The sequence below is a fragment of the Empidonax traillii genome, unplaced genomic scaffold (genome assembly GCF_003031625.1).
Source record: "Empidonax traillii isolate 1590-97213 ecotype Southwest subspecies unplaced genomic scaffold, ASM303162v1 scaffold584:size400879, whole genome shotgun sequence".
Lineage (NCBI taxonomy): Eukaryota > Metazoa > Chordata > Aves > Passeriformes > Tyrannidae > Empidonax > Empidonax traillii.
Genome location: NW_020955777.1, coordinates 98,695 through 111,667, shown reverse-complemented (window position 1 = coordinate 111,667; position 12,973 = coordinate 98,695). Strand labels below are relative to the sequence as shown.

General features: G+C 50.8%; 1 protein-coding gene across 6 annotated transcripts in view; it reads left to right on the top strand.

The window, feature by feature from the left end:
* SPTBN1 (spectrin beta, non-erythrocytic 1) overlaps nt 1-12,973 on the top strand; it is a 110,993-nt gene that overhangs the window by 83,092 nt on the left and 14,928 nt on the right. For all 6 annotated transcript variants that reach the window (XM_027898219.1, XM_027898221.1, XM_027898223.1 and 3 more), the window contains 9 exons: nt 1,763-1,853; nt 5,227-5,373; nt 6,794-7,057; nt 7,516-7,740; nt 7,913-8,002; nt 8,235-8,513; nt 9,656-9,786; nt 10,997-11,201; nt 11,348-11,722. In XM_027898219.1, the coding sequence (XP_027754020.1) occupies nt 1,763-1,853; nt 5,227-5,373; nt 6,794-7,057; nt 7,516-7,740; nt 7,913-8,002; nt 8,235-8,513; nt 9,656-9,786; nt 10,997-11,201; nt 11,348-11,722 (1,807 nt within the window). The remainder of the gene's footprint in view (nt 1-1,762; nt 1,854-5,226; nt 5,374-6,793; nt 7,058-7,515; nt 7,741-7,912; nt 8,003-8,234; nt 8,514-9,655; nt 9,787-10,996; nt 11,202-11,347; nt 11,723-12,973) is intronic.

The following is a 12,973-nucleotide window of genomic DNA, read 5'->3' as shown; positions in this document are numbered from 1 at the left end:
CCTCTGTTTGAGATCCCTGCATGGTTCCCTTCAAAGTCCTTGGAATTAGTATTTCCAACACTCTGTGGGAGATAATTTTATTAGTTTTTTAAACTCAAGGTTTCTCAGCATAACAACCTCTCTACTTAGTTCTAATTCAAATAAGCGTCATGAAAGTTCTCCTTCTAACTTCATCTCTTGTGTCCTCTCCAGAGTACAAGAGTCTGTAATGTAATCCAGCCTTAGATCTATGAAATCATCATGATAAAATCACCCCAGCAGTTCTTTGCTTCATTTTAGCCACCTGACTAATGCACTGGGTTTGCCCAGGCGGGGAAGATGCAGCCAGGAAGGGGTGGGATGGACCCTGGTGTTGTTTGCTGCCTTGGAGAGGTTTCTCCCCAGGCACAGTTTACCTGTCTTTTCCTCTGTGCTCTGTCAAAACTTCAGGCTCCCCTGGGCTTGGGCTGCAGGCTCTTGCTTTGATGGTTACTTGTGTCTTCCCTGCCATCCGAGCTGTAAATCCCTTTTCCTGACCTACAGCTACAGAGACCTGCTCTGCTGGTTGTTCACAGCCAGCTCTTGAGACCAAAGAGAAGCAAACTGTAATCCTGCAAAGGCTCTTCTCCTTTTGCTCTGCCTGCAGACCTTTGGCTTTTGTAGCAGGTGTATCCCTGAGTGTTCCTTGTGTTTCTGAAGTCGCTAAATCCGTGCCACAGAGCTGGCTCTGGTGCCTCGCTGTGGATCAGGGAAAGTGTTATCCTAATCCAGTTGTTGTCATCACCACCTAATTTATAGTCCTCTGGAACATCAGGAGTCTCTGGAGATCTCCACTAACACGGATTTATTTAGCTCTTGCCAGCATGTGCTGAGCTCATCTTATAAATTGCCACCCTCTAAAATAATTTCCAGCTCTCACTACCTATTTATCTTATTACAAATGGCAGCAATATTTCACCTGAAACCCCTGCACAGCACAGTAGGAACAAATAAAAATGATCTTCTTTACTTTGTCTCTTCCACGTAAATCACCTCATAAATAATGAAAGGACAAGGATAACTACTCCAGATTAAGCAGTTTTTCAAAACCATGCCCAGAGGTACCTCGGGATCAGCTCTTCAGGCCCCATTCCATTTGAAGAACCCACCAAGACCTTTGGTATAATCAGCGTGACTCATCCTTTGAGTGATGCATGAAAACCAGGGCTCCTAGGCTAACCTTTTGTTTTGTTCTGTGTGCTCTCAAACTCTGTGTCCCAAGGTGCACAGAGCTGCTGTTTGCAGAGAGCCCCAGGGGTGCTGCCCGTGCTGGTGGTCAGGCACAGCCTTGGGAAGGCTCCGCAGCCCCCCAGCCTCGTGCAGGACAAGGAGGTGTTTCTGAAGGGCACTACAGCAGGTCCCCCCTCTGCAAGGGCCACCCAACCTGATCTCATCGCTGTAATTTGCAAACAGTTTGCTTTTATGGGCTTTGGCAAACAGGCTGAACTTTCCCGTGGGCTGCAATGATCTGGCCCAATTCTGTCCGTAACAACTTGTGAGACCCTGCTGACTTCAAAACCTTCTCTGTCGATTTAACTGGTCACAAAAACAAACGGATGCTGAACTTCCTTAAGCCCATGAAATAACACACAGACCTGAGCCTCCAAAATGCCCTGCTTTGAAAGGCAGCAAAGGACACAAAAATCACCCAGCACCTGGCTCCCAAAGAGGCTCCAGAATCCAACAGTGCTCCATGAAATGCTTATTTCAAGCTCTTTTCTCTGCTTTTTTTTTGTGTGATCAGACATAGGAAGAACCGTGAAGCAGCCAGTGAGCTTCTGATGAGACTGAAGGACAACAGGGACCTCCAGAAGTTCCTTCAGGATTGTCAAGAGGTAAGTCATGTCCTTTCACTTTTATCACTCGAAGCTGCATCCCGCAGAAGGGCATTCACTCCATGTTTTATGAGGACTGGAAGGCTCAGCATTTTGCAGTCAAGTCATCCAGTAGTACTTAGTGTGGAGTAAACACAAAAAACCCTGCAAAAATAAGTGCCTGGTTCCTCTTATGAGCTGCATTTCTTTTGTCATGTGACCTAAAGGCATAGAAAACTGCCAAAAGCAATGAAGGTTTTCTGCTGTGGTATAAATTACAGTCAGTGGGATGTGGTGGGATTAGCACTGCAGTTAATAAGAATTTTGTCTGCAGCTGTATGTGGCCTGGTGAAGGAGGTTCCAAGTGCTTTTTCCCAAACATTAGTCAGGAGAATGGGAGGTTAGGAATAAGAGGGGAGCAGGATTAAGCTGGGTCGTTTATAATGTGTGATTTACCTGCTAGTTTTCAAGTGTTTAGAACGGTCAGGTATTATAACCTTTGAGAAAAGAAGCCGTATCCGTGATTTGTTTGGACTCTTGACACCAAAGACAACATTTTAAGGTTCAGAATACCCTTGTCCCAGCACGAGGAATGAATCGAGTAATGTTCAGGTTGTCTCCTGCAGTGCTGGCAGATGTTGAAGAGCCTCTCCTGGGAGGTTTTGCTCCTGCCCTGGGGAGGGGTGTTGTGGGTGGTTGCCTGGGTGCAGTCTGTGTCCCTGCATTGCGTAAGCCAGCCCTGAGCTTGCCCTCAGCTCCTTCCCTGGTAGTAAAAACATGCCAGATGAGCAAAAATGCTGCTGTTATTAGCAGCAGCTTCTTCCTTCCTGTGTGCCATCTCTGGCACAAAGATCCCCCTGGCTCCTGGAGCTCTCCTGGAGCCTCCCAGTCCGTGTGGATGTGTTCCCCAGGAGCTGGGTTTGCCCCTCTGTCACTGAAAGGAAAAGGCAAAGGTGAAAGCTGCAGTGCTGGCTGCCTGAATGCCTTTCCTCTCCAGCACAGTTCCCAGGCAAACTCCCCATTACCCAAATGTCACCGGTGTCTCCACTCCTCTTGGAGAGGGCATTGGTGCTGGCCATGATGGAAGGGCTGTTTCCTGAGGAGACTGAGCCTGATGACACTCAGGATTTACAGCAGCCTGGTTACCGAGTGCTGCTGACGCCTCCCTGGGTGTGATGGAGCAGCACTGTCCCGGGGGCTGGAAGGGAGCCATGGGAACACCTGCCCTGGGCTTCTTGGTCAGCCCTGCCTGAGGGGCTGACAACTGCCAGGGAACAGCTCTGAGCCAGTGCCTGTGTGACCTGGCAGTGATCCTCTGGCCTTCCTGCCCTCAGGGACAGCGTCTGTAACCCGAGGAAAGGAAGAGTGTTCTCTGCAGAGTGTTCCTTCCCAGGGCAGCCACTTTCCTCCCCGTGCTGGATGTTGTTCTAAGAGTGGCCTCCTGCCCCTCGTCCTTCCTGCTGCTGCTCCTGGCCAGGCCCTGAGCAGGGTCAGTGGGGCTCAGGAGTGGCAGGATAATGCTCCTGCCAGCAGCTCAGCACTGAGAAACCTTCCCTGTGGGGTCACAGGCAGGGGAAACAGCAGACTGTGTTGTTAGGAGCCACATTCCCTGTCACAGGTTAATCCTGGGGCGCTGCTTCTCTGGCTGCACATTGCAGTGTCAGTGTGAATGAGTTAAAGAAAAGACATTTGTGAGTGAGTGCAAGAGTGGCAGCAGGAAATCCCGAGAGGAGACCTGACAAATGTTGCCATTTAGCTTGCTTTGCCTTCCTGCTCTTTCTCAGCTCACCTTGGAAGAGTTTCCAGCTGCTCTTCCCTGGGAGTGCTGAGGATTCCCAGCGCTGTGAGGGCTCCTTTCCCTGGGGACTCCAGTGAAGGGCCCGGTGAGGCTCCCAGGGCTTTTCCCGGAGCATGCTGGCAGCTTTGGCCACGGGAGCCGCTCCCAGCAGGATGGGCTGTGTCAGCCTGGCTCGGGGCAGGGGCTGGGAAGGGCAGCAGCACTCGGGCCCTCTCCCCTGCCCTTGTTGCTCTGCCAGGTTCAGGAGGGGTTTGTCTGCAGGCCTGGCTGGCACTGCAGGGTGTCACAGTTTGGGGAGCTGGAGCAGGGACAGGGCTGTGGGATAACTGCAGAGGATGGCAGGAAGCCTCGTGCTCTGCTGGCCTTAACAGCTGACTTAGGGGGTTCTGGAGAAATAAAGGCTCCAAGTGTCAATCTCAGACAATCCAGGGAATTGTATGACTTTCTAAAAATCAACCTTGGATGGAAGGTACTGACTTGCCGTGCCTGTAGTGATGGCAAAATCCAGATTTTAATTGTGAGCCCTTAAATACTGTCTCTGCATTTCTGTGCCCTCAGAAGGAACAGAATAACACTGTGAGAGGCAGAGAGGAGGGGTTTATCCTCCCCCCAGCTGGTCACAGAACAATGCTGCCTCTCCTTGGGAAGCACTTTGAAATCCCCAGGAGCCCTGAAGCTGTGGCTGAGTAAAAGCAAACAGTGAAAGCCAAGCAGTGCAATTTGCAGGGCAGAGCAGCTGCCTGCTCCCCAGAAAGGCAGGAGCAAAACCACTAATTCTGGGTTATCTCCTGATCTCCACATGGCCTTGCACTGGTCCGTGGCCTGTTCTAACACCAACCCCTGCCTACAGAGGTCTTCATTAACATGAGATGGGATGGGAAGGCCCAGTGAGGAGTTTCTGTTTCCTCTGATAAGTTTTCCCTTTTTGTGGAACTTACGGTGCTTTTAAGGGACAATTGAGAAAAGGGTTGTGAGTGCTCAGTGGAATTTGGTGCCCCATGTCCTGAGCACACAGTGGAGGCCAGGGCTCTGATTTTGGGCCCCTTGCTGTCCCAAGTGGTGTTCTAGAAACCAAGCTGAGATTTGTTTTGATATTTTCCACTTGGGTGGGTCGCTCTAAGTATGCAGAAAATGAACCTTTCCAGATTCTTTGAGCGTTCCTGTGAATGTGGTTTTTGTCCACACCTAAGGGGCAGATGAAGCAGTCAGAGTTGCCCTGGGAGGAAATGTGATGTTGGCTGCTCGGATCATTTCCACATTCCATTTGCCCTTGGCACATCAAACTGGCTCTTAAAGTATTGGTTTGCTCTAGGGGTGATGTGGAAATTGTTCCCAGTGCCTTTGTATTTCCGGAAAGAAAACCCATCTTGCATTTATATGATGGGGAAAGAAAAGTCTCCAATACCAAAACTCTACTGCAGATTGGACAAATAAACTGATTACGTATATAAACATAAATAGAGGAAGAGCTGTGGGGAAAAGGTACACGTGTGGTGTGAATTAACAGTACAAAACCAGCCCTACTTTTGATATGAGTAGAAATAGGGGATTTCTCATTCAGAGTGTCCACAGACCCCCCTGTATTTTCCTTTCCAGCTCTCCCTGTGGATCAATGAAAAGATGCTTACAGCCCAGGACATGTCCTATGATGAGGCAAGGAACCTGCACAGCAAATGGCTGAAGCACCAGGCATTTATGGCAGAGCTCGCATCCAACAAAGAGTGGCTGGAGAAGATTGAGAAGGTAAGTAAAGAGCAGCTGGAAAATGCCCTCAACTTTGTCCAGGATGGTTGTGCACAGAGATGGGACCTGCTCCTCTGCAGCACTGGCTCTTGAGTCATCCCCCAGGGAGGGCTGGAGGAGATTTCTGCTGCACTGTGTCTCCAGCTGACCCACTTTATTCCTCTCTGATGTTAAACAGTTCCCATCCACGCCATCCTCACACACTCACACTGGACAAGGTGCCAGTTTATTGGTCTGGTCTTTCCCATCTGTCAGGAGGAGGCACAGCCTGGTTTTCATACCCCAAGGGTGAACAGGGCACATGTGGGGATCTGAGCTAGCAGAGTAGAAGCGCTTCCCAGGAAATAATGGAATGCAGGGGAATAGCTGAGTTTGGTCTCCCGTTCTCCTTCATTCAGGACTAAACCAGGCTCCTTTCCCCTTGCAACATTAGTGCATGAGGTAAAGTACAGCCAGTTTTGTGATTAATTAAGATTCACAGCTCTGTATCAAGTTACTTTGAAGCTTTAATAGGCTGTGATGAGCTATTTCTCCTGCACAGCTCTGGAACACTGAGGAGGTCTCCTCTTTGCTCTGACAGTGGGTTTCTGTTCAGTGTAAGTTAGCTTAATTGCTCATTTCCTCTCCCACTTTGGCACTCCATATCCCATTAGAGGCTTTTCTCTGATCTACAAATGGCAATACCCTTTAATGGTGTAATTAGGAGGCTGCTCTTAGTACTGAAAGTTCTTTTTTAGTGATGCTAATACATCCTCCCCCTTTGCCTCTGAAAAATCAGATTGCAGCAAAGGACCGGAGTTGTGACAGTCCCTGGATTAACATTCACACTGCTGGGTTGGGAGCAGCATTCCAGGTGCAGAGACAGAGGGAGAGTTAGAATAAAGAAAATATTTCCAAAACTAGTGCAATTTTGTGAAGGCCAAAAGGCCTCCGAGTGCCCTGCTGGTGCTGGGCACAGGTTGCAGCTTCCCGAGGAATCTTGTTCCTGTCTGGCTTAGCCCCCTGGTGGTTGCTGTAACCCTGGGGCTGGCACAGCCCTCCTCGATGGCACAGCTCAGTTTTGGGGCCATCAGCCCCCTGGGTCCCTGTGGCTCTCCCCAAAAGCTGCTTGTGCAGTGTGTGCAGCTCCTGCTCCATTCCCCCCGAGCCGTGTCCCCAGGAGCTCCCACCAGGGATCACATGCAACAGGGAAGGGAAAGGAGGCACTGCTTGACCTTCCCAGCGCCCAGAAACCTCTGCCAGGCAACAGAGACCTGGGGGCTGATGCTCTGGAAGGAGTCACTGGGTAATTGGAGATAGGAAATGAGCGGCTGATGCTGCCAGCAGATGAGGGATCCGGAGTGCTCCCTAATCAGGATAATTGTCCTGCCGGGCTGTGAGTGCTCTGAGGAGGCACCATTTGGTGCTCTTTGCTTCGCAGGAGGGAATGCAGCTCATTGCAGAGAAACCGGAGACCGAGGCCGTGGTGAAGGAGAAGCTGACGGGTCTCCATCAGATGTGGGACGAGCTGGAATCCACCACCCAGACCAAGGCCCAGCGTCTGTTCGACGCAAACAAGGCCGAGCTCTTCACCCAGAGCTGTGCTGACCTGGACAAGTGGCTCAATGGCCTGGAGAGCCAAATTCAGTCCGATGACTACGGGAAGGATCTCACCAGCGTCAACATCCTGTTGAAGAAGCAGCAGGTAAGCAGAGCACAGGGGGCAGGGAGGGCAGACAGCAGATGCTGCAATCAGAGGAATGGGAGGGGGAGCCTTTCAGTTTAGAACAGAATTTATTTGCTTGTTTTCCTCCTGTTGTTTCACCTGTCTTTCAGAAGAACCAGAAATAAACACAGAAACAAATCAGATGCAAATTTCTTGCTGCCCTCTCTGCACATGGCTGCCTGCCTGTGATTCACACTTGTAAAGGCAGCCAGGAGTAGCAGGGCCAGCAGGGATCAGTTAGCTGAGTGTGCTCCCCAGTGTTTCAGGGTACCCTGACCCACAGAGATCTGTTTTGTTGCCAAATTGAGCACCTTACCCAGCAGGCAGAGCTGAGGGGGTCATCTGTTCTTCCTTCTGAGGAAGCTGCTGATGGGCCCTGATTGTACCACCTGCTTTTAGCCTGGTTTTCAGGAGGTTTTTGCCGTGTTTGTGTTCAGATGCTGGAGAATCAAATGGATGTCCGTAAGAAGGAGATCGAGGAGCTGCAGAGCCAGGCCAGGGCTTTGAGCCAGGAGGGCAAGAGCACAGATGAAGTCGATGGCAAACGCCTTATTGTAGAAAAGAAATTCTTGGAGCTGCTGGAGCCTCTGAATGAGAGAAAAGCAAACCTGCTGGCCTCCAAAGAGATCCACCAGTTCAACAGGGACGTGGAAGATGAGATTGTGAGTATGGAGGAAATCCACATGTCACACCTACTGCAGAGCTATCCCGAGAGGAATGATTCTCTCCATAGCATGTTGGAGTGCTGCTGCTGCTTTCTGCATCTCCCCCTGCTGCCCTCCCTGTCCCTGGGCTGGTTTGAAGTCACATGTGCTGCTCTTCTCTCCCTTGCAGCTGTGGGTCGGAGAGAGGATGCCCATAGCTACATCCACTGATCATGGACACAACCTCCAGACTGTGCAGCTGCTGATAAAGAAGAACCAGGTAAGTCGGTGCTGTTACAGCTCCACACCTGCTGCTTCTCCTTAGTGCTGGCTAATTTGGGAAGGAAGGGTTGGAGTAAAGCAGTGGGTGCTGTGGAGTGCCCACGGGTGGTGGCACAGCCCCACGTGGGCCGATGGTGTGTGTTTTGCTGCCCCTCTGGAGTTAAGACCCCTGACTTGCGTTTCCTTTCTGTTGGTGCGTTGTCTCATCAGTGAACTTCTCTCCCTTGTAGACCCTTCAGAAAGAGATCCAGGGCCACCAGCCTCGGATCGATGACATTTTTGAGAGGAGTCAGAACATCATCACAGAGAGCAGCCCCAATGCTGAAGTGATCCAGCAGAGACTGGCAGACCTGAAGCAGCTGTGGAACCTCCTCATCGAGGAGACGGAGAAGCGCCACAAGCGCCTGGAGGAGTCTCACAGGGCTCAGCAGTACTACTTCGATGCGGCCGAGGCCGAGGCCTGGATGAGTGAGCAGGAGCTCTACATGATGTCAGAAGAGAAAGCCAAGGTGAGCAGCTGCACAGCAACACCAGTCTGGGTTCAATGGCTTTGTAGAGGCAGGAAGGTGGCATAATTTAACGTGGCGCTGGTGATGTAATGGCAGCAGAAACACGTTGATTCCCGGTGAAACCTCGAGTGATTGTCGCTTCCATCTGTCGCACATCTGGCAGTGTGGAGGGGAGGCCTGGCTGCACAGAGCCAGGGAAGCATCCTCACACTCTGCATGGCCACTCTGCCTGCCCTGGTGTAAGGTGGGAGTTACCAGTGTGGCCCAGCCAGGTGCAGTCCAGTGTTAGTTCTGCAGGCCAGCACTGTGCACCTGGCTGTGAAACAGGGCCTGGTTCCACTGTCACCAGCTTTGACTGCCCGCGACAGGAGACCAGCACAGCAGCACACCATACCCAACTCCTGCTTTCCAAGGAGGTGTTAGTGCTGGATCTTATTTGTGTTGACATAAATGCACTCTGTTCACTGCCCTGGTAAAATAAAGCTTGGCTGTGTGTCAGTGTGACACATTCTGTGGGTGTTCAGTCTCCGGTTAAAAAGGGCTTGTTTTCTTTTCTCCATCTAAGCAATGCAAATAAGGAGTATTAATGCAAATAGTTCATTATGCAAAATATTCTAATGAAAAGACTTATTGACAATACCAGTTAACACTGAGAGCTGGAGGTTGTTTTTCTTACTCATAACAGTGAAGTTACGGCTGGTTTTGGTTGGAACTTCTCCAGGCACTTTGGTGGAGAATCCATTGGCATGGGCTCCACAGGATTTCTTTTCTTTACCTGGGAAACCTGCAAGTGATGTGCCTAAAACTATTCCATGATTCTGAGCCCTGCACTGTCCCCAGTGTTGTGGAAATGCACAAAGAGCTTCAGAGAAGAGGAAACTCCACGTGCTCAGTGCACAGCTGATGTCATTTTGTTCTGCGTCCCAGAGGGGCTGCTGCATTCTCTCTTTCGCTGTCATTTTGCTGTCTGTGGGTACCATTTGCTGTGACAACTGTTATGTACTTGTCTTCAGGCTGTACCTGGGAGCAGGTCCTTATAGCTCTCCCTGGCCATCCTGTTTGCTCCCACCCCCAGCTGACCTTGCTGTGTGATGTCATTCTGTGGAGTGGGGGCCTGACTGTCCCTTGCTGTCCCCTCACAGGATGAACAGAGTGCCGTGTCCATGCTGAAGAAACACCAGATTTTGGAACAAGCTGTAGAAGACTATGCTGAAACTGTGCACCAGCTTTCAAAGACCAGCAGAACTTTGGTGGCAGACAACCACCCAGAAAGGTATTAACTGCCATTTTTAATTGGATCATGAGTTCTTCCCGTAGTTCAGTCCCTTCACTAGGTTGTTCTGACCCACAAAGACTACAGCACAGAGTAAGTAGCTCAGAAGAGGAAGAGGAGTTCAGCCTCACTCAGTTCAGGGTGCAAGTTGGACAACTTGGCCAGAGACAGGGTCAGTAGGGGCAGCTGCTGATTTACCCTCAGCCAGTGTGTGTGGTGCCCCTGTGCAGGCTGCTGAGGGACAAGGGCCACACTGGCCCTTCCAGCCAGCTCTCATGTCCAGCCCCTGAGGTCACACTCATTTATCCTCCTGCAGTGCTCCCCGAAATCTGCCTCCTGTCCTTGAGATTCCAGCAGAACCAGGGCCTGGAGTCAGATGCTTTAAACATGGGCACATTAACATCTTGCTTTTGGTAAAGTGATCTCAGCTTTCATAAAGGGCTTTCCCTGGGGGAGAATCCAGGAAGCTTTAGAACCGTTTTGCTGTAGGAGCTGCAGCTCAGCACACAGAATTCTCCACTGGCTTCAGCTGCAAGGCTGACTCCACTCTGAGGCTGATGGATGGAACTGCTGTGCCTTTGCTGGGACTGGCTTGGGACAGGCACCCTCTGCCTCCGGTGGAAGGTTGTTGCTGAACTCAAAAGCACTCTCTTGTGGTCGTGATCGTTTCTGATGAGAGTGGATTTCCTGGCTGAGCTGTCTGACTACTGGAATAACATCACCAATTTTATCAAGGCAGAGGGAGAGCACTCTGGCAGGGCTGTATAGCTCAGACAAATGTAGGCAAAAGAGATAGCAAATAGAAATATTAATGCTGTGTGGAAATGCTGAGCTTTAGGGGGTGAGAAACCCATGAGTGCTGCTGAACCTGGAAGCAGTGTTTAAATGAGAATTAACTGCCCCTGCCTCAGCAGCCTGGGTCCTAACTGTCGTTTGGGGAGAAGGCTGGTGTGGTCTGTGGCCAGACAAATGGAGAGCTTGGCTGCCAGCTCTTCTGTCTGTAAAGCCAGAGGGTTTAGGTACAGGACAGACAGGTTTCCCAGCTAGTGCAGTCACTGTGCCAGCAGAGGGTTGGTGCAGCGTGTCCAGTCAAAGCCCTGCGCAGCAGAGGTACGTTCTGGGGTGACCCCCTGGGATTTCACCCCGAGCAGTGTCCCCCATGGCCGTGGGGCTGGGAGCCGGTGCAGACCAAGGGCTCATTGTGTTGCAGCGAGCGCATCAGCATGCGGCAGTCCAAGGTGGACAAGCTGTACGCCGGCCTCAAGGACCTGGCCGAGGAGAGGAGAGGCAAGCTGGACGAGAGACACCGCCTGTTCCAGCTCAACCGCGAGGTGGACGACCTGGAGCAGTGGATTGCGGAGAGGGAGGTGGTGGCGGGATCCCACGAGCTGGGCCAGGACTACGAGCACGTCACGGTGAGTTCCTGGAGGGAAGGGGCCGGCCTGCCCTCCGTGGGTGCTGCACACCCTGAGCGGTGGCTGCAGCCCCTGGCAGGGTGACGGGGCTGCCTTGGCTCGCCCTGGCCGCTCTGTAAGCGCAGCACTGTCGCTCTGCCCTCCAGATGCTGCAGGAGCGGTTCCGGGAATTCGCCCGAGACACCGGGAACATTGGCCAGGAGCGTGTGGACACTGTGAACCACATGGCAGACGAACTCATCAACTCGGGACACTCAGATGCTGCCACGATCGCAGAGTGGAAGGACGGACTCAATGAGGCCTGGGCTGACCTCCTGGAGCTCATCGACACGAGAACACAAATCCTCGCAGCCTCTTACGAACTGCACAAATTTTACCACGATGCCAAGGAGATCTTAGGGCGTATTCAAGACAAACACAAGAAACTGCCCGAGGAGCTTGGCAGAGACCAAAACACAGTGGAAACACTACAGAGAATGCACACGACGTTTGAGCACGATATCCAGGCCCTGGGCACCCAGGTGTGTGACAGGGGAACGGGGTGGGTGGGAACCTGAGCGGGGCAGTTCTGCTGCTGCCCTTGGCCCCTCCGTGCTGGGGACACAGAGTGCTGCCAGCTGCTTCCCCCGTGGATTGCTGTGGGAATAACTGCACCTGCATGGTTTTCTTATCTGCCTGTCTGCTTCTCTGTCAGTGCCTTAGGCTGGTTATCTGAAATAGCCATCTGTAAGTACACAGGTTTCTGAACGTGGCAGCAATTGCTTGACATTGTTCCATTTCCTGCCCTTGGGTGAGGAAGAAATGATAAAGGCAGAGAGCTTCTGTACTGACCTAAAGTGCAAGTATGAAGGAACGTGTAAGCCTGGTTGGTTTGTTGGGGTTTGGGGTTTTCCGGCTGGTTGATTGGGTTGGGTTTTTTTGTTTTAAAAAACACTGGAAAGCCCCAACCAAACCCTCTTGTGCCAGGCACTGTTTATCTTTCCTTTCTGAGAGGCAAAGGAAGCCTGAAGATCTGCACAGAGGCTTTCTGATTTAAATATGGCCTTTCCTGGTGCTTCCTAGAGGCAGTCTGGAGAGATTTAAAGTCCACAGTCCAGGCTAAGATTTTTAAAAGCACCCAAACTTGATCTAATTCCAAATCTTTTGAACTCAAGGTATGTTAAGTACAAGGCAGCAGCAGCTCATGCAGCACATGGGGGATTCTAAACCAAAATACAATGGTCAGCTGCCAGAATGAGAATTTGGGAAGGGAATGAGTTGCTTAAGGAATGGAGGAATTACAACTGACTGCATTTATCCCAGTAGGTCAGGAAAGAGCTTTTATGGCCAAGCTGCCAGCCAATTCTTGGTTATGTTGCAATTTGCACTAGAATAAAGGGGAGAGAGCAAGTATGTGATTTTCCAAGTGTTTTACTTTCAGAAGCTGTAGATTTTATGCAGAAAATGGGAGACATTCACAAAACATCAATCCCAGTCTCTCAAAAAGGTAATTATAATCAAGCCCTAAATGGAGGAATATGTAATCATAGCACAGAGCTGCGGGGAAACCACTTAGGGCAATTTTTGACTGGAACAGCCAGAGCACTGAGATGGATCATTATGAGAGGCATGATCTCTGTGCCTGTAGCTAGAAGGCAGTTTGTTTGGATGTTAAAAAAAAACAATTATTAGACAAGAGCTAATAGAATGTTTCCTGGCTTGAAAAATAGGTGAAACAGTCAAGAATTAGCATTTGATGTCCCAAGACAGTGTTTGGAAGGAAAAGAGATTTC